This window comes from Alligator sinensis, unplaced genomic scaffold, assembly GCF_000455745.1.
Source record: "Alligator sinensis unplaced genomic scaffold, ASM45574v1 scaffold1567_1, whole genome shotgun sequence".
NCBI classification, from domain to species: domain Eukaryota; kingdom Metazoa; phylum Chordata; order Crocodylia; family Alligatoridae; genus Alligator; species Alligator sinensis.
Window position 1 is genome coordinate 531,839 of NW_005842646.1, and position 25,253 is coordinate 557,091.

Sequence of the window (25,253 nt, forward strand, 5' to 3'; positions counted from 1 at the left end):
CGGCCCCGGCCCCCGCCCCCGCAAGCGGGGCTGCCGCTCGCAACTCCTCCGGTGAGCCCGGCCCAGGCACGGCCACCCGCGCGGGAAGGAAGAAGTGGGGCTGGGGAGCTCGCCTCGAGCCCCGCTCCAGCCTGGCCGAGGTGGGATCAGCCCCCTCCAAGCTGTCCCAGACACCGCCATCCTCACAGAAATCCCCTCCAAACCACTCCAGACACCGCCATCCTCACAGAAATCACTGACATCCTAAAGGAGTGGGGCTGGAGAGGACCCGGCCAGTCCGATGAGGCAGGATCAAGCCATCCCAGGCACGTCCAACATCATAGAAATCACTGACATCCTAAAGAAGTGGGGCCGGGAGGGACTGGGGAGCTCGCCTCGAGTCCCGCTCCCTGGGTGAGGTGGGATCAGCCCTCTCCAAGCTGTCCCAGATGCATCCATCATCCCAGAAATCACTGAAGTCCTAAAAAAAGTGGGGCTGGGAGGGACTGCAGAAGTCACAGCGAGTCCAGTGAGGTGGGATCAGCCCTATCCCAGCCATCCCAGATGCATCCATCATTACAGAAATCACTGAAGTCCTAAAAAAAGTGGGGCTGGGAGGGACCTGCAGAGGCCACTGTGAATCCAGTGAGGTAGGATCACCCTATCCAAACCACCCCAGACAAATCCATGATCATACAAATCACTGATGTCCTAAAGAAATGGGGCTGGAAGGGACTGTAGAGGTCACATTGAGTCCAATGAGGTAGGATCAGCCCCATCCAAGCCATCCCAGATGCATCCATCATCATAGAAATCATTGACATCCTAAAAAAAGGTGGGGCTGGAAGGGACTGCAGAAGTCACAGCGAGTCCAATGAGGTAGGATCAGCCCCATCCAAGACGCATCCATAATCCTTGAAATCATTGACATCCTAAAGAAGCGGAGCTGGAAGGGATGTGCGGAGGTTGCATCTAGTCCAACCCCTGCTTGAGGCAGGATCGGCCCCCTCCGGACCACGGCTCAGATCCAGTGTAATTCCTGTTCGGCCTTTTGCAGGCGAAGATGTAGCGCTGTCACCTGTACTGGGATGGATTTAAGCGGCAGTGCGTAGTGGAGGGTGCACCCCTGCCCGATGCAGGACGCCCTACAAGTCTTGTCATTAGCTGCCCAGGGCCCAGCTTCCAGCGGGAGGATCTCAGATTTATGGAAACGGGGGGCTGCTCCCCAGCTTGCTCCTGTGGCCTTTGGTTAAGGGCATGTGAGATTTGGGGGCATCCGAACGCCAACCCTCCAGGCTTAGGTCTGCACATAGGGTGCCGGCCAATGGATTTGGGAGCATCTCAAGCCGGGAGCATCCTTGCCGGTTGTAGCACCACATATGGCGTTTAAACGGATTGAGTTTTGCTCAGTCAAAAGGATTTGCAACTGATTTGGCTCATTTGACCTGGAATACGAAAAGTTCTCACCCCCCACAAAAAATTCCCCAGAAAATCCATAAGTAGGTTTACATAAATGCTTCAATAAATGAAGCTCACGTAAACACATAATAGCTAGGACCCGGTGCACACCGAACACAGAGGGCAGGAGCAGCACTCAGGGTTAGGCACTGTACCGGATAGCTATTTCTAATCCCCCGATCGCTCTTGTATAAGCAGATCTTGTATAATTTTTAAGGCTGTTTCTGTGACTGCCACAAACAAAGAGCCTGCAATGAATACTGACATGAGAATCCAGCTTGCATGCTTGTGCACGAATAACCCACGTGTCTAAATGACCAGGTAGAGTGCTTGGGCACTGCTGCAACTGGGTGTTTAAGTGCAGCAATTGCACATGCACAAAGCGTGTCCACATGCATCATCGGGATCCAGCGTATTATACCACAGAAAGAAGGATGTGGATAATTCCCCTGGAATAGAAGGTAAAATTAGGAGTCATAATGGACCGAGAACTAGCTGAGGCAGGGAGAGAGCCATTACTCCTCCCCGTAACCTGCAGAGCAGAGACTAGAATTTGAAGGATAAATATCCCCATGTTCGCACCGCCACGCACGTCTCGCCAGTCAGGCCTTCGCTCTCTGTCGTTCCAGAAATAAACAAATCTTTTCCTTGTTTCTTCCTCTCCTTTGAAGCCCTCGGGACCTCCTTAGTTGCTGTCTCCTATTTGATTTGCATACGGATAGTAATGGCATGCAGGCGTGCGCACACACCCACGCTGTTCCTTTGGCACATCACCTTTTTTTTTTTCCTCAGCATCAATGTTGTGATTCAAGATTAAACTCCTGGCTCTTTTTTTACCTTCCAAACCTGAAGGAGCTGGCGGCACAGGTGAGAGCCCTTGTCCTGCAGAGGAGGAAGCTGGCGTGGAAAAGTAGACCCAGAACTCCAAGCCAGAGCCAGAGCCAGACCCCCAGCACTGGTTACCCGTTACCTACTCATCAGGGTTTGCATTGCAAGAGCCTGTCAAGGCCCAGCGTGGCAGGGACAGACCCTGCTCTGGCAATCTAAAGAGACAGGACAAACCAAACGGCGCAGGGCACAAAGAGGGATGGAGCAGCAAAGTGACTCTCCTGAGGTCACCCGGCAGATCAGTGGCAGAGCCAAGAGCACAATCCTGCCTCTCCTGTAACAACCTGCAGCAGCTGGGAGTATTTAACAGCTGATGAACCAGAAACTGCTATGGCTTATTAGAAGAGCTGGAGCGTGTCAACAGGATCCTGGAGAATTTGCAGACAGCCTTCTGACGGCTGAGAAAGCAGGCCCGGCCAGGCAAGCAGAGCACAGGAGTCCTCAATTAAGCGCTGCACAAGAGACACCCTGATGCAACAAAACATGGTGCAGGTCTGGAAACAACGGGAGCAAGGTCCTGGCCATGGACCAGAAGAGAAGCAGGGGTAGGCAGTGGCCCACCATCATCCAGCCTCCCCAGGGACAGGCGGCAGACCAGGGCTGTGGTGCTGGTGAAACGATCTGCAGGCCATGCTGGTGTGGAGGGAGTCTGCCAGGCTGGGACAAAGCAAGGCTTGAGGGGTCCTGTCATGCCAGCCTGGCACCGGGGGACCGACGGACTGGATTTAAAGCTACTTTCTTCCCTAGAGGTTTGGGGTCTGTTGTGCATTGGGCAACGTGGTCTGGACGGTGATGCCGTGCAGTCAGGGTGCTAGACAAACGCCACGTGCCTGAGGCGATGGCAATGAGCTAGCCCATCTCCCCAGCCCAGGAACTGCTCGCTGCCTCCTCCAGCATCCTGCTCATCCTCCTTCCAGGTCCATATTTGATTCAGTGCCAATCAAAATGAACACAAGGACTCCTGAGCCAGCAGTCAGGTACCCCCAGGCCCTTCGCCCTGCCCCCTGCCTCCCTCCCCCAGCTCAGCCTCTTGCTGCCACCCCTCCCCATGGGCCTGGTTCTGCTGGGGGTTTGCCTGAGACAGTATCTGCCCCTCTTGCAGACCTGAGGAAGGGCAATTCATGCCTGAAAACTTGTCCAACATCTCTCCCAGCAGCAAAGTTCATCTCAAATTAAGCTCAATGCCCCCCCTCCAAGAGCCACTCCAACCCCCTTCCCTCACCCGATCTGCTGCTCTTCTTCACGCTCCCTACCCTATCTGCAGCTCTGCTTTCTGCCCCATGCCACGTGTCACAAAAAGCCTGCCTGCCCTGGACCATCCCCGTAACACTACAACTCACCATGGCTCGTTAACCATTTCCAGCCTGCGTGGGGTTTGTCATGGGGACCAGCTCCGGAGCAAGTCCTGAACATCATAAACTCCAACGAATACTCTAGGAAAAGCACAGCCAAGCCGTTAGATGGGATGTGGTTGCATAAATTATTCACCAAATCATTTGATATTAATTTGTAGCCATGATCTGTTTGTGGACAGATGGGGGTGGGGAAAGATCCAATTTGCCAAATGCATATAGTTCAGCTGGCTTCATCCATGGCTTTCCTGAACTTGCAAGACACAAGCGCAGCCCTTATGTTCTTATAGGAAAGGCGCCTTGTTTTCCAGGCAGGACTCTGCAGCACAACCAAATTGTGCGTGCTGAGGACACGTGAGAACTGAATTCCAACTTTTCCCCCCAGTCCTTTGTGCTTCTCCGAGATCTCTCCACCCCCTGCCGGCAGACTCACCTCAACCCTGAACTTGGCTGCAAGTAAAGAGAGGAAGAGAAACAATTAGGGCCTGAATAGAAGGAGAGGGATGGATAAAAATCTATTTAAAATTTCCACTGCAAATACAGAATCAAATTATTGCTAATGGCTTGCTCCCAGCTTTTATTTTTTACTCTCAAATTTTCAAAAGGACTGAAAAATGAAAGTCTGGCCTGTGTGCGTGTTCCTGGGAAATGCCTGCCAGGGAGAGATTGTTGAAATGTATTATGGATATGAGACTAATAATCTCAAATGTGCTGCTTGTCTCATTGGTTAATGGATTGTCTGCGTCTCTTTCTGTCTGCAGCCTGCACTACTTACTGTACTTTCACTGCATCCAGTAAGCATGCCTAACAAGACTTCCCTTAGCCATACAGCTAAAAGCCCAGCACTTGCAAGAACTTAGAGCAATTTGGGAATTTCTTTGACATCTCAGGGGTACATCTTCATCTAGCACAAATTGCCATAGCTTTACCAACTTTAGCAAAGGACTGACAACATACCCTGAATGTCAATATACCCTTAAATGTTCTCCTTCCTCCCAGTTCCGCAAGTAAACCCCCCCAAAAAACCCCAACAACCCTAAGTTAATACAAGTACCTAACACGCCTCTTCTGCTTCTAACATATTGATAAGCTGTTGGAAGCAAAACCATGTTTATGCAACAGTTTGCTTTTCATGTACAGCATTGCTTTTAAAATGTCATCATGCTGTGGTTTAATAAGGAACCAGTTGCATTGACTTGCAAAAAGCAAAGACTGGTAAGTGAAGCACTGCTTTATATACAATACTGCAATCCATAATGTGTTTACGGTCCAAATTATAGTTGTCTATAAGGTTTTCAGGCATATCATGTATTCATTTTCATGCCTGATGTGTACATCTCACTTAAGCATAGCATGCTTATGCCGGTCCCTATAAGTACATTGTAAATCATGCAATTACAGCGAGGAATTCTGTTCAATACAGAAGAGACAGCGTTTTGGTACCTACTGGGAGTCGAGAATGCTGTTGTCTTTCTAATCAAGTAAGGAAAAGATTCCTGTGCTCTTTACAAGATCTGGCTTTGCAGCGGCATCCGTGATACGCTCTCTTGGCAACAGAACTTTGTGGTCTACAAAAATGCAATTTACTTACCGACCCAAATTCACATTAATAATATGTTAAAGCTGATGAGAACGCATAGTAAAATCTAGGGACAAGATCACACCTGAGTCTGACAGGCCAGCTCAGCTGCAGCAGCTATTTTGTGGCTGTCTCCAAAGTTAGCTGTAGCAGTGCGTTCACTGCAAACATATGGACTTTTCCTTAGAGCGGTAAGATAAAGTTGCTTAGGAGACTGCCAGGATCAGTCTCCATGTCTGTCCATTCACAAGCTAGGAGCATGACCAATGCTGCATTTTCCAGGCCATCAGTGGCCCACAAAAATACAGCATCATGCTTCAGGCCTCATCATACATGTCCTCTGTTCAGCACCCTTTTGTTCGCTCCAGGTACCAACTCACTTTCCTCTCCCTTTTCTTACTGACATCAGAATAACCCATCAGAAGGGCCATGCACAATTAATGCTCTAGGCTGATGAGCACTGTGCATTCACATAGCAAGAGGCAGTTGCTGCCAGGAAGAGCTTGGAAAGGAGGCATTATCACCCCCAAGTTCGAAGGGGAGCCCTGAGGTACAAAGAGATGGAGGGTATCATTTGAAGCCTATTTAAATCTTTGGGAGCCTCTCCACTGACTTTGGTTCAAACCCGGGTGAGGTGTGCTGGGAGCCACCGGCAGGTACGAGGCACTGAACCCGTTTCTCTTGAGGCTTCCTCCATTGCCTGAATCACAAAACCATCTTTCTTCCCAGAGAGCAGCTCTCTCTTCTTCTGCTGGCAGAGCAACTGCAAGCGAACCCTGGAGGAAAAGGTGTCCCAGACCAGAGCCAAAGTCGGAGCAGCAGCGTAGACAGAGCAGGTCTGTGTCTCCCATCCAGGATGTTAATTTGCCTCGTCATAATCATTTAATCATCTACCTGCCTCAAGACTCTTGTTAACAAGAAGCAGGATGGCATACGGCCCATCTTAGCAAGTGCTCATAGGATGGTCTCCAATGGGGAAAACTCCAGAGACAATGATCAAAACCAAAAAAGGGGGACGGGGCAATAATGTTCCCCAGTAATACCACACAGTCACCAATGCATTCATTTGCACTCGGGGAGCCAGAGAGCCCCACAAGCTCTGTACGTGGAGGTCACCAGAACCACCGATGCCCCTTTATGCTCATACCCAGACAAGGCAACCAGGACTCATGGCAGAGGTGATATCTTTTATTAGACCAACTAGACTTTTGCAAAAAAAAATTCTTTAATTGCAAGCTTTCGGGTGCTTCACGAGGCATCTGAGAAAAGCTTGCAATTAAATAAAAATTTTTGCAAAAATCCAGTTGGTCTAATAAAAGATATCATCTCTCCTATGAGCCCCGATTGCTTTTTCCTCTAGACCAGTACAGCTACAACCGGGATACCAAGACAAGGGGCATTTGTGTAGCCGAAAAGGGCAGCTGTTCTCCCCTCCGACTCCAGGCTCTGTGCAATCCCTGAGCTTTCAGTGCTGTGCCCCAAAAGGTACCACCCTTTCCATAAGCTGGGTCTGTTTTACTTTGGCTTCCTTGTTCTAATAATAATCTTGTTGACCTAAGTATAGCCTTGATGCAGGGCGTTGCTTGAGTTGCTGCGGAGCCTGCTAAAAGCAATGAGAGCTGCAAGCGCAGCGTGGTTCGCGGGGTCAGCTCTTATGCCCAGCTAATCTTCTCCATTTTATTCCACATCCTGTGGGTGCTGGGGATTGCAGTGCCTCTGTGTGGACAAGGGGGAAGACAGTTTAAAAGATCTCCAGCAATACACACCATCTGATGGAAAACGCCACTCTCCCGGGGCAGATGCGTAGCTAATGTTTCCTCCCACTTTTCGTGGCATCATGTAGTGGCTGGTAGTTGCCCACATGGCACCAACCTCTCCCTGGCCAGGTCTAGAAGCAGCAAAGGCACTAGGAAATGAAATCGCAGCTCTCTGGGAGGTCCATCCAGGGAAGGGTTCGGGGGATAACAGGGATGAGTGTGTCTGCACTGCCGATTTAGGTCTAGGAAATACTCCAGCGCTACCCTGAATTGTGACCATCTACAGAGGTCCATCTCGGGAGGCCATCAAGCATTTAAGCCTGAGCTAGGAAGGCAGTACAGACTCAAGCCCTGGACCAAGAACACGGGCAGTGGAGCTGAAAGAAAAGCTGCTGTGCTCTGATGACAGGGTAGATGTTTTTCCAAGCTGCTCTATTCATTTGTTATCTGTCACCAATTATTCAAGTGAAAAGACTCCGCCGTGGGATCATTCAGAAAGCAATAAACACAAGGCATCCGCGTGTGAAAATAAAGCATTGCCCAAAATTACAAGGTCAGGCTGATCGATGTGGCATCAGCTCTTCCAGGCAAGTCAGGGCAAGGTATGTTGGGTGAGAAACGGCGCTGCACAAAGTCTTCATGTGAACTTTTGGGAACATGAGTGCCTGGAGCAATGGTGAAGCGTAGCACTGTCCACTGCACAAAAGACACTCTCAGGTATGGACAGAAGAACATACCCCAGTGTAATTTAAATCTGGTTTGCACACACACAAGTGTGGAGTACGCAGTGCACTAAAAACTCAGTTTATGCTTTACAAAAACTAAAATTTTGCAAGAGCTAAGAGATGCTATAGTCCAGCGATTCTCTGCCAAGTAGATGCTATGGTCCAGCAATTCTCTGCCAAGGTGCTATGAGATCCTTTCGAGGGTGCCACTCAATATTAGCACCTATCCGTGATTCACTAGATAAACCCAGAGATTTCAAATAAGAATCCGACGTGTCAAAAATATTCTGACCTGTTGAGTCCTTTGCAGCAGCAGAATGGCTCTATTACCTTTCCATAGTCAAGGAACAAGTAAAAGCTGGCATTTTCGGAGGGTGCAACAAGGAGGACCCTAAATCTAAAGAAGTTCGAGACCCCCTGCTGTAGTCTATCAAGCAAGGCAAGAAGCGATCTCCATAAAACCCAAGACTGCACACCGATTGAAGACATGTCACGTGGACGCGGGATGTGCTCATGTGAGTGAAAAGTCTCACTCTGAGACATCGTGGATAAGACAGAATTTGAGATAGGATTCACAGGAGACCTGAAGACAACTATAAAAAGCTCTGCTGCTAAACAGTGCTGGGATTCATTCTACTCTCTTTCCCGAAATGTTTTTTCCCCCTCTGCAGAGACACCCCACTAAGTCCTGATTTATAACTTATTTAGTGGCTTTAATACTTAATATTATATGTGTATGCTCTTTGAAGAGACCTGTTACAGAACAGAAGCATTTCTGCCAGGCTCTGTGAGGACAGACGCTTTCCAGTTGCACAGCTATAAAGCTTTCTCCAAAGACGGTGGACTGAGGCTTCAAGCAAAGTTCCTGCAGCATCCCAACACCCCCCTGAAGAGTGTTTCTGCAACGCAGTGACCACCTTTATGAACCACTCCCCATCCTCCTGCAAGGACCTGTGCAGCCTCAAAGGGCTCAATTCTTCTCTGACGTACTAGCATCCATCCGTAATCATTGCCTGAAGCCCTTGACTTTGCACTTGCTGCTGCTGCTTTCACGGGGGTGCAGACGCGAGCCCTGTTCAGAGGGGAGAACTTGGCAGGAAGCAGTACCGGGGGTGATGGGGGGCTGGTAAGAAACAAGTCTGCCTCTGTAGCAGGGCCAGCAGCAACTAGCACAAAAGGGAGAGCTGCTGCTTTGGATTTTGCCTGGAGCAGTAATGCTACAGCAAAGGCCTGGTAGAAAGTGCTGAGATCAACAGTACCAAGAAGTAATAATATGTCACTGCTGAGAGGCGATAGCTGCAGGGACAGGGGGAGCGAGCGATGCAGGTAACCCCAAGGAGCAGAGCTATACGAGCCTGGCCGGCGCGCTGCTTAATAACCTCATGAATCCTCCGACGGGGCTTTACAAAGCCTGCCGAGGAGGTCGCGTTTAAGACCATATCTTAGTGAGTTAGACCAGAGCGGTGGAAGAAACGGTTCTTTCTGCCAAAGCCAGGCAACGCTGTGAAGAGGTAGAATAAAGAAATGCGAAGTCAGAGACACAGAGAAGGTACAAATTATCCGGGGGGGTCTTGTCCACACCAGGCTTCATGCATCTGCCAGGAACTGGGAGATTCTCCTGGGAGCAGGGTTGGGCCCTCCTTGCTCTGCTTTGCACAAGGATCAAGACCTGTATCTCTGCTTTTGCTCCAAACCATCTCCTCTATGCTCACAGCGCGGCCTCAGAGTCATTGCTAATTCAGGCCAGGAGACCCCGATGGCACCCTCAGTGACACCGAGGGCAGATGATTGCTAGGGCACTCAACGACACGGGGGGGCTGCCCTACACAGACGCTTGCCCTGGGGACTCAGAGCCATTTCGCTGCCCCTCTGGAAGGTCGTGTGTGGACGCGCCCTCACTTTAGGGAACGGCAGCCACGTGAGCACAGCCCCATACCGAAATAACCAGATCAATGCCAGCTCGTGCCCAGAGCAGCCCTTCACGGCCCCGTTATGAAGCCTTTGGAAGGAGCAAATACAACAAGCGAATCGCAGTGGCTCACCCCAGGGCTTTGAACTAGTCAAACATGGTCCTTTATTTCCAGCAGATTTTTTTCCCTAAGGTTTTCCTGCAAAGTTTCCTCCGAAGATGAAAATGCAGACGTTTTTCTTTTTTTGAAAACCCATTTCCCGCCCCCGCTTCCCCAACTACCTTTTGTGCTTGTCCTCTCCTTTCTCCCGGGAGAAGTGCCGCTGTCCCAGGGGCGTTGGATGAAGAGCCCGGGAAAGACCCAGGCAAGCCAAGAACGACCCGTTTCCAGCACCTCCAGGTCTGTACGGCCCAAGAAGGTGCAGCAGCGAGCGCTGTCCCAGCACCGGGAGCGCCGCATGGCACATCTATTAGCTTTGTGTTTAGTCGTTGGAGTCTGTGGCAATCTCAAACTTTGGCTCTCCCAGGAGCTAGCACGGACCTGTCTTCCCTGTCCCTGACGGTTTCTCGGCCTGGTTTCACGTCGCGTCCAACTAAACTGCTCGAAACTTCCACGCGAGATGCCCAAAAGCCTGCGAGACGCGCTCTGAAACCCAGGGTGCTCCGGTTCTTCTTCTGGCTTTAAACAAAGCAGCTTGAGTCCCGCTTGCAGGCATGTTGGATTCATCCTCTGGACCGGCTCCCATCACAGCCTGCATTTGACTTGGGGGTTACACCAGCCAGAAAACAAAGCTGAGCTCTCGGGATCATGCTTTGTCGTGCTTGGGATCAAAAGCATGAGAAACCACCAATTTAACATGCGACGATCAATCCTGCTCCCTTGGTGGGGGGGACACGGAAAGCTCACCGGTGGCTGTCAAAAACTTGCAGATCTGTACGCCAAACACAGCCCTGGACCAGGGGAACGGCAGGGGCTTCTCCACCCGTAACGAGAGGCTCGCTGAGCTCCCATTGTTGCCTGGAGGAAACTGGAGGACGTCAGCGAGACGCTTTGGTTCAACAGTCGCATCATCCAGCACAGAACGAATGAAGTCCGACTCGGTGCAGACCGAGCAACAAAGTTAGGCCCTAGCCCACATCCTACCAAGCCCTCCATCAAAAAATAGTTCTCAGTGATTTTATTATTATTTATTTAACCAAAAAAAAAAAAAAAATTCACCTTGACCAGAAATGTGTGGTTTTATTTTTGCCCCGTCCCTCTCCATATCCTTTTCCATTTCCCTTATCCCCTGCACCCACCAGCAACAGGGAAACGGAAACTAGTGAAGGTGACAAAGACACGACCATCGTTGAATCGGGGGATCCTGCAAGGTCACCTGTTGTAAACCCCCCTCAAGTTTCAGTCCGTCTCCAAATGCCTTTGCCGGTCCCCTCCACCACTGGGAGACTGCATCTACCCCCTGCCAGAGGCAATACATCCCTGGGGCTCACACGACTGTTTTGGGCAAGGTTTCCAAAGCATGAGCTGGGGAGCTGAGCCCCTGGGAGGGTCCGGCCCCCCTGCAGCACATGGCAGGTATTTTCCAAACCTTTTTTGGAGGTAGCAACAACACGCCCATCTGGGAGCTAAAAGCACTGCTGCCTGTTGTAAGAAAGCAACAGGACTGCAGCTGGCTAAGGGAGGAGTGGGGGAAATTGCTCCAGTGCTCAGCTGGAAAAAAGTCAGGACTGCGAACCCACGGCAGAGCCAGCTGCACAGGGCAGCGCAAGCACCGTTTGCTTGCCTCACCGGACAGGACTCCTGCTGCGCACCAGGGCTTCGAGGAGGGCAGGGACCTCGGGAGCTCTGCCCCGACTTCCCAAGCAGAATCTGGCAGCCGCGGCGGATTAGCGTGCGCCAGATGCCAGGAGAACGCAGAGGCACGTTCTCCTTCTGGCCTCTGGTAGAGAGCTGCTGTGTCAGGCCGTGCTCCTGCTGCTGCTTTGGTTTCTGCTCGATGCCCTGGAGACACCTCGGTTGGACATGCTGGGAGGAAGCCAAGCTGAAGAAACGCGACACAGAGGAAGCCTGCAAGAAACAGTGGTCAGTGGCTGGGACATACGCACCCTCCGCTGCATGCCCAGCTCTGCCAACGTGGGTGGAAGTCGTGCCGGCTGGTGCTCCGGGGTGGGTGCGTGTGCACTCAGCGGCTGCAATACTAGTAGGTGTACCGGTGGCTCTCCGCTCGCTAGCCCAGGTATGGATAGTGGGGTGCTGCAGGCTTCACCAGCACTGTCCCGGGGACCCTGGCAAGGGTCTGGCCCAGACCCAGTCCACCCCAGCCACCTTCCTATCAGCCCCCCGCTTAGCCAAGTTCATGCCAAGCACAGAGACGGCCAGCACATGTCTACGATGGCACTGCAAGCGTCCCCGAGGGGCCCAGTAGGTCAGCTCACGTGCCACAGCATCCCGGGGTGCCACGAGGTCCATGCAAGGGGGGCTGCAGGATGCTGTGCAGCACGACCACTGCTTGGTTACAGGCACCTACACATCATTCACAAGGCAAAACAGGAATGCGGAGGGCCTAAACCATTCTGCCCTGCTCTGCTCTCCCAGTTCTTTGCAACAGCAGGATCACTCTGTTATTTTCCATAGTCAAAAACCCAAGTGAAACTACGAGCTGGCACGTTCCAAGGGGGGCTCGAGTCTAACGAGGTTGCGAATCACTGCAGTAGGTGCGGGGAAGGTCGCAGGGCAGGGCAAGATGGCATCTGCCACGGTGCACGTTTTTTCTAGCCCTTTTTCATCAAACACTTCACGAGTCAGATGTGCTGCTGCTCTCACAGGCCTTGGCAACGCAGGCGAGAGCAGAACCTGGGCAGTGCCGCTCTCGCGTCTGGTCCCAGATGTGCCTCGGCCGCTGTGGTCCCATTTTATTTGAGCTCCCAGAAGTCAGGCAGCCGGCAGTCGGGGCAGATAAACGCTTCCTTCCTGAACCCAGCTCGATGACACGTTTATTAGAGGCTTCATTTTTATTGCATGCAGCAGGCTCAGGTATTGCAAAGCCACCTTAACCCCATCTTAGCTGGCTCCACCTTGCAGTGACCTGCTTTGCACACACGTACAGTAGAGGATAGATGCGCTCAATCACTGGGGTTACAAGGCAGTCGGTTCTGTGCCTGGAAAGCGGGTGCTAGAAAGCAGGTGAGCTGATGACGGTGCTGTGCAATTAGCGGTCATCCCTGGAATGAAATTCATGAGCAAGGAGGCGGCATCCCTAGCAAAGTGCTGCCAACAGATGCGTGCAGTTAGGTTTTGGGTGCAAATGGTGCAGGGAGTGCAAGGGCTGAGCTTTCTCCCCCACCTGCGGTAGCCACATGGAGGGACTAACCCCCTTCCCCTGTGATCTTCTCCAGCACCCTGTTACCCCCGGGTCATGCAATTGTCCAGCACGGCTTTTGTCCGGGCCTGACTGCCTGGGGCACACAAGAGCCTCTCAGGAGCCTGCTACCCATTCAGGATGCTTAGCCATGCCCTGCAGAGGCAGGAATGAAGCTTCGTATAACTGGCATTAGCCTGGAGATCTCCATCCAACTCCCCATAGCATGGGAAGGATGTTCCTTCTCGGTGTGGCACAGCTGCCTTGGAAAGGCGAGTTTCCTGGCTCCCCTGTCTTCAAAGGTCCATCTCCAGCCTTTCTCCATGCACCAGGAGAGCAGGGCACCTGTTTCCAGCGTGCTCCAGTGCTGCGAATTGCATGTCCCAGGCCCAGGTTGTACGGCAGCTGCTAAGCCATCCCTAAGCACACGCCGAGCTCACCAATATCAGCCCCCTTGTGCAGCTCGGGGCATCGCTCCCTCAGGCAGCTCAGCGTTTTGGAGAGCCCTCTCCCTCCAGTGCTCATTAGTGATTAATTATTGTCGGAGCGAGAGCCGCCGGCCGGACAGGCTTCCCAATGGCTCCCAGAGTAAATGCCCATGTGCAATGCTGGCTATGCAGCGGACCAAATTCACAACAGATGCCAAGACACAGCAAGGCACGCAGCTCCGACAGCGCTGGCACTCTCCAGGTAGAGGATGGAGAAGCAGCAAGAACAAGGCTTCGGTGTCCAGCGTCACTCATGAGCCTCCAGCCAGCTTGAAGGAGATGCCGAGGGACGAGAGCCCTGTGCGGACAGGCCTCCAGCAAGTACCTGGCCCCTTTCCTCCAGATGGGTGAACCCAGGTCTGGCCAACTCCGAATACTCTCAGGAACCAGAATCCCCCTCACCGCGAGGTGCCCATTTGAGCAATAATTCAAACTACCAGTTAAGACAGGGCGACTGACAGAGTTGGTGTTTGCCATCAGGCGTTGCCCAGTAGCTCACGGATGTCTCGTCACCGCTCCAGCCTTATCTCATGCCGAGGCTGTAACCCAGGACTTCCAGCATTTTATTTTTTAAATGGCAAGCAACTCCTACCCCGCCGCTGTAATGGCCTGACCCGTCTCAGAGGTGACCCAGATAACAAAGCGTTGCAACAGCTCCCTCGCTCCGTCAGCCGCACGTGACGCAGGAGGTTTCCTTTGGAGTTCTTGCTATTAACATCCTTCGTCTCATGTGAAAAGACATTAATAGATCTCGCGGGGCGTTGTTATCCAAATCCCCTTCTTATCCTGCGAGCCAAATAACCTAATAAGACAAACAGTAAGATACAGCACTTGTCCTGTTTGAAAGTGCTTTCCAAACAGAAACTAAATTAGCCCGGCGTATTGTCAGCCACACAGTTCGGAGGGAAATAAAAGCCTGGCCTCTCTCATGGAGGAGGACAGTATACATCAGCCCAAAGCGGGTTTTTAAAAGAGGAACCTCACTCCAAATCTTCTGCTTTGCCTCATTTGGAGCCAGCCAGCTCATGCAGAGAGGTTTCATCTCTTTTCCAGGGCTGCGGTTCGCCAGGACACAACCCGCCAGCATCGAGCTGGTCAAAGGGGCCGCAAACTGCGGTGTGGGGGCAGCTTGCACTCGAGTCCAAGACGAAGGGCTCTTCTTTCCCCCCCTGTTGAATGGGGAGCGAAACCCTCGCCTTGAAGTAAATGCAGTGGAGAGCCAAAGTGAGAGCCAGGCTCAAGCCCGTTCTGACACGAGTCTCCAACAGAAATTTCTGACCCGTCAAAACCTTCTGCGGTGACAATGAGAACTCACAGCCCAGGGAGCGGAGCGGCTCGTTTGCTTTAACACTCGTTGGATTTCTCCGATTATTGGCAAGGGTCCTAGTAGGAGAAACTCCACTGCCATGATATGCTCCAGGCTGGGGTGGGAAGACCCTCCCCAGCACAGCAATAGCCCTGGGGCATGAGGACCAGCCGAATGACCGCGATGAAATTTTTGGGATTCTACTCCGAATTTGGTGTTTTCGTCTTGAAGCGCCAACTCCGGAGGAGTCAGACAGGAGAGAAAAGTGCATTTCTAGCTCTCCCAACTTGACTCCCGAAGTCCTAGACATCAAGAGGCAAATAAAAAAAATAAGCCAGCATTGGCTATGTTAAAACATGGGAGATTTGTAACTAGTCGCACAAGGGCAGGGGATTTGGGCTCATCGTTTCAGAGTGATTGGCAACACTGGAACCAATACATATATTGAAAATATATATTTTTAATATACATTAAATAACAATATAAATAAGAATGAGTATATATTTATTCTTAGTTGTATTTAATTTTGTAACATTTATATTTGTTATACATTTGTTTATATAAAACTTTTTGTGTGTGTAATATATATTTACACACACATTAAATACACAAGCACACACATGTGTGTGCACACCTTTATTTACGGTTGGGCGGGGGGGGTTAATTTCCAGATTTAAAATGCAATAGGGAAAAAAAATTGCTTAGTTCTGGGAAACACTTGGCTAGCATCTGCAGAGGGACCCCAGAATGAGTGGCACTTAAGGCTCTTTACAGAAATTTCAAGTTAACTGCAACCATTTAGACTGAGGGGGAATTTAATGCATAATTCAAGTGGTTGTTTTTTAACAGAAGTCTGAATAATTTAAACAATACAGGCTTGAAATCAAAAGGAACTTTTCTCCTCAATTTTTTTTCCTGCTCTCATCAGTCCCAGGTCCTTCAAGGTCAGTGGCTGAACTCCCCCAGACTTCAAGTGGAGCAGTTGCAGCCTTGCAAGACATTTTCATTTAAATGAGCCGTCCCATTAGTGTCATATCTACTGGGGACTTCAGCGAGACAAATCACACGGGCGAGGACCAGAATACGAGGCGAAACTGGCTTTGGCTCCAGCAGACACTGCTGTCGGGAACGGCAAGCGGCTGGATGCTTCACGACGAACGTGAGCTTCATACCTGCCTGCTGCCGACGATGGCTATAGCACGACGCCCTGGCAGAGAAAGCATGGACAATTTTGATCTACCGGAGAGGAGGTGGCAGGGCGACGCTTTACCGTAAAAGAGAAACAGGCACTTACCGTATTGCCTTTGGTTCACTTCTGTAAGAGGGGATACCAGTTACCTGCATTGTACAGACAAACCCCCCAAGAACGAGGGAGAGGATGGGTCGTGATGGTGATGAAGGTCATATTAATGCCCACCCAGATGCCAACCCAGGTGGGACACACCAGATAAGTCCCTGCATCCTCCAAAGAATTAGCTTCAGTTTATTAATACATATAAATCACGTCACTGTTTGCTATGGCTGACAGTCATGAAGGGGTCGGATTCTTTCACTGGGAAAAAAAGTTATCAAAAATGTCCCATTTTCTATCCTTTCATTCATTCAGCAAAGAGGGCTTTCGGACTGGGCCCAACAAGGGTATTGAAATCCTAGTGCATGGACCTCATTTCCAAAGCGCCTGTCACTATGAATCAAACATCTCTGATAGAAACACGCACCAGATACAACCAGCATCCTACAGATCAAATGATTGTACCGAAGAGCCTGCACTATGCAACGGGGCTGGCTACCTGACAGCTCTACCCAACCAAAGGGCATTCCCAGGAAACCGAACATGGGATTTAGCCATTTAGAAAGAAACCACAACAATCCTTTGGAAAAAATAAAGCAAATAGCTTTTTGCTGCATGATATTAACTCGCCTACCTTGCCAGAAAAAAAATAACACACGGTCAGATGGATTGCAGATTGGCTGAAGGGTCGCACTCAGAGGGTGGTGGTGGATGGATCATACTCGACTTGGGGGGAGGTGGGTAGTGGAGTCCCTCAGGGCTCGGTCCTGGGCCCTGCGCTGTTCAATTTCTTCATCAGCGATCTTGATGCTGGGGTGGAAAGCAACCTGTTTAAATTTGCTGATGACACCAAAATTTGGGGGGAGGTGAGCACGCTAGCAGGGAGAGAGAGATTGCAGAAGGATCTGGATAGGTTACAGGGGTGGGCAGACAGGAACAGGATGTGTTTCAATACGGACAAGTGCAGGGTGCTGCACTTGGGTAGTAGGAACCAGCAGCACACTTATACGATGGGGAACTCCCTACTTGAGAGCACGGAGGCGGAAAGGGATCTTGGTGTCATTATTGACTCCAAGATGAACATGGGCCGACAATGCGAGGTCATGGTTGGCAGGGCTAACCGGACCTTGTCGTGCATCCACAGGTGCATCTCGAGTAGAGCCAGGGAGGTGATCCTCCCCCTCTATGCGACGCTGGTCAGGCCGCAGCTGGAGTGTTGTGTCCAGTTCTGTGCGCCCCATTTCAGGAGGGATGTGGACAACATGGAGAGGGTCCAGAGGAGGGCCACCCGCATGATCCGGGGACAACAGGGCAGACCCTACAGTGAGAGACTGCGGGACTTGAACCTATTCAGCCTCCACAAGAGAAGGCTGAGGGGGGACCTGGTGACCGTCTATAAACTCACTAGGGGGAACCAGAAGGGTTTGGGGGAGACGCTGTTTCCCCTAGCCCCTGCTGGCATAACAAGGAATAATGGGCACAAGTTGATGGAGAGGAGGTACAGATTGGACATCCGAAAAAACTACTTCACAGTCAGGGCGGCTAGGAGCTGGAACCAACTTCCAAGGGAGGTGGTGCTGGCCCCTACCCTGGGGATCTTTAAGAAGAGGCTGGATACTTACCTGGCTGGACTCATTTGAGTCCCGTTTTTGTTTTTAGGGTGAGTGTTTTGTTTTTTTTTTGGGTTGTTCTCCCGCCCTGGCGGGGGGTCAGGCTAGAAGATCTATTAGGTCCCTTCCGACCCTGAAACTATGAAACTATGAAACACCTGCAAAGCCCTGAAGAGACAACCCCAACCCTCGGTTCGACCAAAGAATTCAGAGGCCAAACCAGGACTATGGGCACCGTGGGCTAAGTCAAGCCCAGTAACAACATTTGGGCAAAGGCAACCAGTCTGGGTTTGAAGAAGAGATGGAGAATCCACAACACCCCTTGGTCCCGGTGGGTTTCTAACCGAGCAAGTAGTTTAACCAAGTCTTATTTCCCAGTTGAGTTTGTCTGGATTGAACGTCCAACCCTTGGTTCTTCTCCTCTTCTCTGCAGTGCCCTTTGGGTCTTGAGAGTCTTCCCGGTGACGGTACCATATACAAAGGAGCCGATCGAAGCTGGAGAGGTAAGAATATGATCCTTTCCCCCTCTGCTCAAATACCATGTAAAAACTGGTGCAATATACTGGCATGGGGGATGTGGGGCACCGGTTCCCTTGAAACGGCCCACTTAATGGACGCTCCTCCAAGCAAGCATCAGCCCTCTCCCCCTACGCCAACCCCAATGGAAAACCACCCCGCAGTTTCTTTGTTTCCTCCTTCATCAATGGAAAGGAACAAGGATGCAACCCTGAGGTTACTGTAATGTCTGACCTGATGGAGGTACGTTTCTAGGGAATGCCAGAAACATGCCGGGTGAACCACCTTGCCCGCTTTGAGCACTGTCATGATGGAAAGGTTATTCAGAAGACCAGGAGTATCTTTTGCTACAAGTACATATTTAAGAGGGATGGAAATAGCTTGGAGGTGCTAATTTTAGGCAGATAGCGAGTTAAGGAGAAGCACTTTCCATGCAAAGCTTTCATGCCGCAGTCAGCATGGAGCACGTTACGTTTGCACTTGCTCGATGGTCCATTGAGATGATTTCTCCATTGGAAGCAAAGCACCGGAGCAGCAGGAAGGTGCAGAGGCAGGCTGCAGGGGAAGAGCTAAAGATTAAAATGCTGGAAGAGTTCAAAAGCACCCAGATCAAGACCCATGCAAGGTGTTTTCATGCTGGATTTTGGAAAAGACTATACGCTGCACCTCAGATTAAACCACATATTTGCATTGTTTAGATCTTTAAAATCTCCACTATCAGCTCCTCCTAGGCTTCTTTCCCTCAGGGTTATGAAGGAAGCTACCAGAGCACGGACGCCAGAGGTCTCAGTGCATCTGACTTCAGCAGTAGCAGAAAACCAAACTTGATCCCAGGATGCATGTAATTACTGATTTCAAAGAAAATATTTCCCTCCAGCTGGCCTACTTGTGTAAGTTATAATGTCTGGAATGGGAATTAATTAACCTAGGCAGGTCTCTAATGCACGTATGAACTCACGGCAGCCCATTTGCAAACCTGCTTAGAAAGGCTGTTTTTGCAAGGCGGCAGCCAGCTATAAATACAGCTGCAGATGGACTGTTTGACAATGTATGTGGTAGATTTTGAACAGGAGTAACTTGACATTTCTTTCTGGAACAATAGTCAAATGTCAACATCTGCTGAGGAAGTGCAGCGTAATGATTAACACCAGTTGAGGGTCTTTAAACATGCAGTAGCATAACTCTCTACCGGGCAGCCGTGCTCTGCCCCTCGGCACAGCAATATTCATTACGCTTCATCAACTGAATAAAAGAGCAATTACTTGTTTTAACATTTGGTGGGATCAAGGTAGCAGGCCTGGACAGAGCCCAGCCGTTATCACCTGCCGAATAAGGACCTTGAACTGCGCGACTGTGAAGTATGAAAACGGATCTCTCAATTTGTATTTATTTTTACGGGGGATAAGGTGAATAACTCTCATGGCTTGGCCCATTGCTTATGCTTTGTAGGAGTCTGGCTGCAATACAGCAGAGCAAACCAAGGCCATGCCAGCATTTTACACCTACCTTTTATAGGTCTAAATTCTCTTTAAAAACATTTACTGAAAGGTTTCACCTTTTATTTCATTCCTTGCCAAGTTTGCTGAACTGCCCAACCTGAAACACTGTGGTCCCCAACTGATGACTTATTCCATTTATAAGTGCTCCTGTAATGATAATCTCAGTGGAACTAGTTGATGCCACAGCTGCTGTTTGCTCAGGACAAAGGTAAGAAGCAATTAAGCCCCCTTTTTGAAGTAAGGAAATTAAAAGGAATAAGAGCCACTGCCCAAGCCATGAGCCAGAAACAGGGACAGTCTAAGCAATGTGGATGGAGAGATGTGGTTAGGTACTGTCCATTGGAAGAAGCGTACAAGTGTCTGACAAACACTCAGAGGCATCTAGCAAAGAGGCAAAAATGCAGCAGCCCCAAAGCCAAGCAAACAGCAAGAAAAAAAATCAAAAGAGAGAGAAAGCAAAGAGAGAAGTCTTTGGGAAGAGACCTTGCAAGCAAGGAAGGGGCAAACCTGCTTCATTCCTACCTGTGCTCAAAGAAACAGGACTTCATACATTTCCTGGGATGCAGGATTGCACACGAGAGACCCATCTCCATTGCATCTCTTAATAGAAACAACCTGTAAACCCCAAATACTGACTACCCATTCAAGTCCAAGGGAATAACGCCAACAACACAACTTCAAAAACTGTGAAAAAACAATGATTTGCTTTGGAGAAAATGCAAGTACACCGATAGTGTCCTGCCCAACGTGGTGCTAGACGTCTCGACTGACATTTTACAGTCCAGTTCTTTGCAAGAACCAAATACTGAAGCAATAACTCAGAAAGAAAAAAAAACCAAAAACCTAGTGACCTCAGTTCTAGGACTATTCTCTTGAAATAAGATTAAATCTATTTTTAAAAGTTAGATTTTTGAAACCTGTAGGGTGTTTTTTCCCCCCATGATGCCAGCTAACCTACTTCCATAGAATCAAAGTACTGCTCTCTGTGGTGAGCAATCTATACACGGATCCCATTGCTTTTTCCCCCTCCCGTCCCTTCGGATTATGACCCTGGAGCTGGAAGAAATGCATTAGATCAGTAATCTCTCATCCTGTTTTTTGTCCCCCCACTACCCTGGGGTCAGATCCTGCAAAGTAACGAGCCCTAAGATTTAATAGCTGTGTGTATTCCAACGGTAAATTGGAAACGCCACCTGGAATAGCATGTGCCAGCACAGATCACTGCTCGAAGGACTCCGGTTATGCCTAGACAGTGTGCAGGGTCTTGGGCTAGCCCACTGCACACCCAGGCAAGCTCTCCCTTGCCTCGACGAACGTCAAAGCTTTACACACGCAACGTGCGTGTGCGAGTTTAGGAACCAACACGCCACCTTCTGTTTGGAAACAAAGGGAATGATACAAAAAAAAAAAAAACCAGTCCAAATTCAACCCACTCACTTTTGTCATGTAATAACCCTAAAAAAAAAAAAAATCCAGTCTCAGTAGAGCAGGGCGCCAAAATGTGGACTCCTTAAACAGCGGTGTGACGCTCTCCTGGTCTTAGTAAACACAGAGAGGAAAAAATAATAAGGTTCCCCTAGGTCTCAGACACCAGTAACACAGCAAATGAATGCCCGTTCCCATCCTGAAACAAAGGGCAAGTTCTTCTTCATACACCAGTGCACTCCGCTCCAGGCCTCCACCGAGGATTAACAGGGTACAGGAGCATCATGCTCTGGGGAAGGTCTGAAGCATCAAGAATTGCTACGAACATGGCTATACCTTAAGTAATAACATTTACAAACAAAGGGATCTGTAGTCTTCATTTCCTGTCGTCTCCCGCAGAGAGATGTGTAATATTAACATTTCTTTTTTTTTTTTTTCCTCCTCCTCCTTTTTTTTTGCCCTTTTCTTTCCTCTCCAAAGCATTTCCCATCCTACAAGTGTGCTTGCAAAATGACCACGGTCATATTCAAGAACCAGCAATGCCTGGGCATTCTCCAAAAGGCTGATATTAATCTTCACAAGCCTCAAAAAGGATTCTTTGTACATGAAGTTTTTTTTATTTTTTTTTTTTTTTAAAGGAAGGAGAAAGAAAGAACAAAAGAAAAATAGGACTCGCAGGTTATGAAGTTGCTTTATGTGGCTTGTCCTTTCACTGCAGCAAGGCACGGCTTTGAAAATTCATTGTTTGGTCTTTATAACATCAAGCAGTTTGTCTTTTTTCCCCCACCAATATCACAGAAGATGTAATAATAAACGTGGGACAAAAAGGACCATCACCACACGTATCTACAGCTAGAGATATTCTGAGCTGGGCAGCCTTTTTATTTAAAATGTTATCTATTAGGTTAATTAATCTTGCTTGCGACAGGACGGACTGATAAGAACAAGCTGAACGTCAACACGAGAGCACAGATCTTTGTCCTGGGAAGTGACATTAGCAGAGGATTTTTTGTTATCCAAGTATCGCATACCTGAAGGCCCCTCTAAAAATCAGTAAGAGGGGGGGGTCAGGTCTTCATTTTCTAACCCTATGCAGCCAGCAAGGCCCCCCGCCACAGCTGAGTTGGTCAAGTTCTGCTTGGAGGATAGAGGCATCTTGTCATTAGAGAGAAAAAAGGAAATCTGGACTAGGCTAAAAACTCTGCTAATTAATTTCAGTGGGATTGCAACCACCGGCCAGAGCCTCCCCGACCAGAATGCAGCTCAGCGCTAAGAACCACTCAACAGGCACGTGCATGCAAGACGCAGAGCCTGGCATCTGCCCTCGTGGCCTCACATCACTCCCCAGGAACGGGCCGGTTTCTAATAGCGGGGCGTGACAGCTGCCCAGAGAGCAAGCAGATGGACATGCAGCCTGTCGCTTCGTGGCCCCTCGGGCAGCTGCATTCAGACCCTGCTCCCCGCTGCACCGTGGTTTCTCTCTTTTGAGCCGGGATGCATTTGACACTTGGTCCTCGGGCACGTGTGTGGATGACAGGGAAGGGACAGCTCGCCTGGATCCCATCATGCTAAGAAACAAAAGGCAGAGCCTAGTGTTGCAGCTCAACAGCACAAGCAGGATGGACGGGGAGTGGTGAGAACATCTCCTGGCGCACGTATCCATATTGGTGCCGCTTTCCAGAGAGCTCCCGGGAGGTCAGAAATGCCGTGGGAGATTTACAAGTCGAGACTGTTTGTATTTGACTCTGTAATATCGGTGTCAGAGGATGCCATCCACATTTCATTGGGACCTAATGAGCTACCTTCTATCTGAAACGCAAATGCGCATCCCAGGGATCATTTCATATTGTTCCCCGCACAAACCGTGTTTTTCCAAACCCCTGCTCCCACAACGTCTGGTGGCAACGCGTCGCACAGGACAGTGCCGTCCTGCCAAGATACGCTCCCCCATTAGAAACATGTGGCAACTCTGCGAGTCTTCCTGTAGGAAACCGAGGGTTGTCAGTCTGCTGAACTTGTTTCCAGGTGCACACCGCTTTCCCAGCACCTTTGGGGGGCAATTTTTCCATATTTGACATGCTCTTAGCTGAAGGAAGTCCTCAACTGCACATACCCAGCTCACACCGGGCTCTGCAGAAGTTACGTGCTTGCATGCAATATAGGGACGACGCCAGAGCCAAGCTTTTGCACCATGTCCGGAAAGCACTCCATTAGTGCAAAGATCAGGGGAAGTACAAGGTAACATTATACTTCCCCTGAAGTACAATGTTACTTATATACCTTACACCATAGAAGAGGCAGCTTAACACGCCAAATGCCATTTTAAGAAATAAAGCCACGAGATACTTCTGAAGAGTTCAGTTCTGGACACCAGCTGCCCAAGCTGGCTGTCGGCTCAGAGCTGACGTCCACCCGAAGGTGCGGCTTTGATGTCGAGCAAAATCGTGGCCCGGCTGAGGTCAACCCAAACGGTCTCCATCTACACCTGGGTAGCCAGGGCTTCACTGAAGAAGCACGGCGCCAGCCAACCCACTAACAAGAGTCCTCCCCTCGCGTGTGCCTCCCTCAGCTATGCCGAGACTTTGTTTTATACATTAAGATCTCAGGCAGCAGATTCAAAAGATATTACCAATCCAATCACAACACTGTCAGGGAACTCGCGGCACCGGGCTATCCGGCAGCAACGTAATCGTGCCCAATTTCACGTAAGCTCCGAGAACAGCGCAGCGGCGCCTGCGACACGGACGCCAATGCAAAAGCAGTTCCAGGCGTTTGTTCCACCACAACTTCATTTCCGTGCATGCTGTTACAGGATTATATATTTTACAAGGAATCAATTTCTCCAGGGAACAAGTAATAATAGCAATGTTGGGGGGTATTTTCCTTGCCAAAATTATTGGAAACTTCAATCCGCTCTCACATTGAATTTTTTTTGTCTGTTAAATGCAGAAGGTATTTTCCAAGGTGTTTCCCCACCCCCCCCCCCCTTGAAGGGTTGTTTTAAGTGGCTAATATTAATAGGAATTAAAAACAACAAAATTTTGAATAGTTTTGTTCTGTTTGCAGCAACCGGTGTGCGCGGTGGTCTACCAGCTTCCCAATAATGTCTGGCTTCGTAGGACTCCATTGAGAAAAGCCTAGTTGTGTTGCCACCTGCTACTTCCAGCTGTCACCACTGCTAACATGCGTGTTTAGCAGAGTGACAGGCAGGGGTGGAATTAAGGATAAAATCTTGGATCTCCAAAGCAAACGGCGCTTAGCATAACTTCAGCTGCTCTACAGAGTGCTGCAAAAGTTTGGGGTTGGTTTTGGAGTTTTTTTTCCCTGCCTTTCTCCAGATGTGGTTCCCAAACCCCAGCAAGCGCTGCCAATAGTTTACCTTAGTAAATCCATAGGAGGGATGAGTTGAGCAAGAAAACAAATTATCTTGAGAGAGAAATAACTTTTCTACCCCTACTGGAGAGCTGCATGCTATGCCAAGACAGTGGTTATATTGAACTCCCTGATCATTCTCTCTTCCTATTATTCTACCCAGTGGATCTCACAAAAAGGAGGGGAAAAAAAAAACAAAAAACAAAAAGAGCAAAAGCAAGAGCAGTCGGTGAAACCACTTATTTCCACAGTAGCAAAAACGCATCAATCCAAAAATGCCTCAAGATGTTAGCAATTAAAAAGAATTATCATTCAATATAACTGTGTGGGTGGGGGGGAACCTTTTAAAAAACTGAAGGGCTTTGGAAAGGACGCGATGAACAGAAAGCGTCACCGAGCACTGTCAGAAGCAAGGTGCTGGCTTCTCCTCTCGTTCACATCAGTATCGCTTCACTGGTGCTCATGGAACAACTCTGGGTCGACCCGAGTGCAAAGCATTACTCAAATGAAGCCAAGGAAGGCGCCTCGGTATAAAAGAGAGACAAAGATCAGGCCCAAGTGACCCGGTGCTGAGAGCAGGGCAGAGGAATAAGCAAATACTGGAACGAGGAGCCAGGTTAGCCGGGTCTCTTCCCCACCTCGATGTTGCAGGGACCCTGCGCAAGGCGCCTCTCAGCCATCATCTGCAAGATCCTGCCTGAACTGAAATCACTGGAAAAAACTCCCACCAACTTAAGAAG

General features: G+C 49.7%; 1 protein-coding gene across 1 annotated transcript in view; it reads right to left on the reverse strand.

The window, feature by feature from the left end:
- GPC3 (glypican 3) overlaps nt 1–25,253 on the reverse strand; it is a 246,051-nt gene that overhangs the window by 201,646 nt on the left and 19,152 nt on the right. The window contains exon 2 of the mRNA XM_014524665.2: nt 3,666–3,758. Coding sequence (XP_014380151.2) covers nt 3,666–3,758 — 93 coding nt within the window. The remainder of the gene's footprint in view (nt 1–3,665; nt 3,759–25,253) is intronic.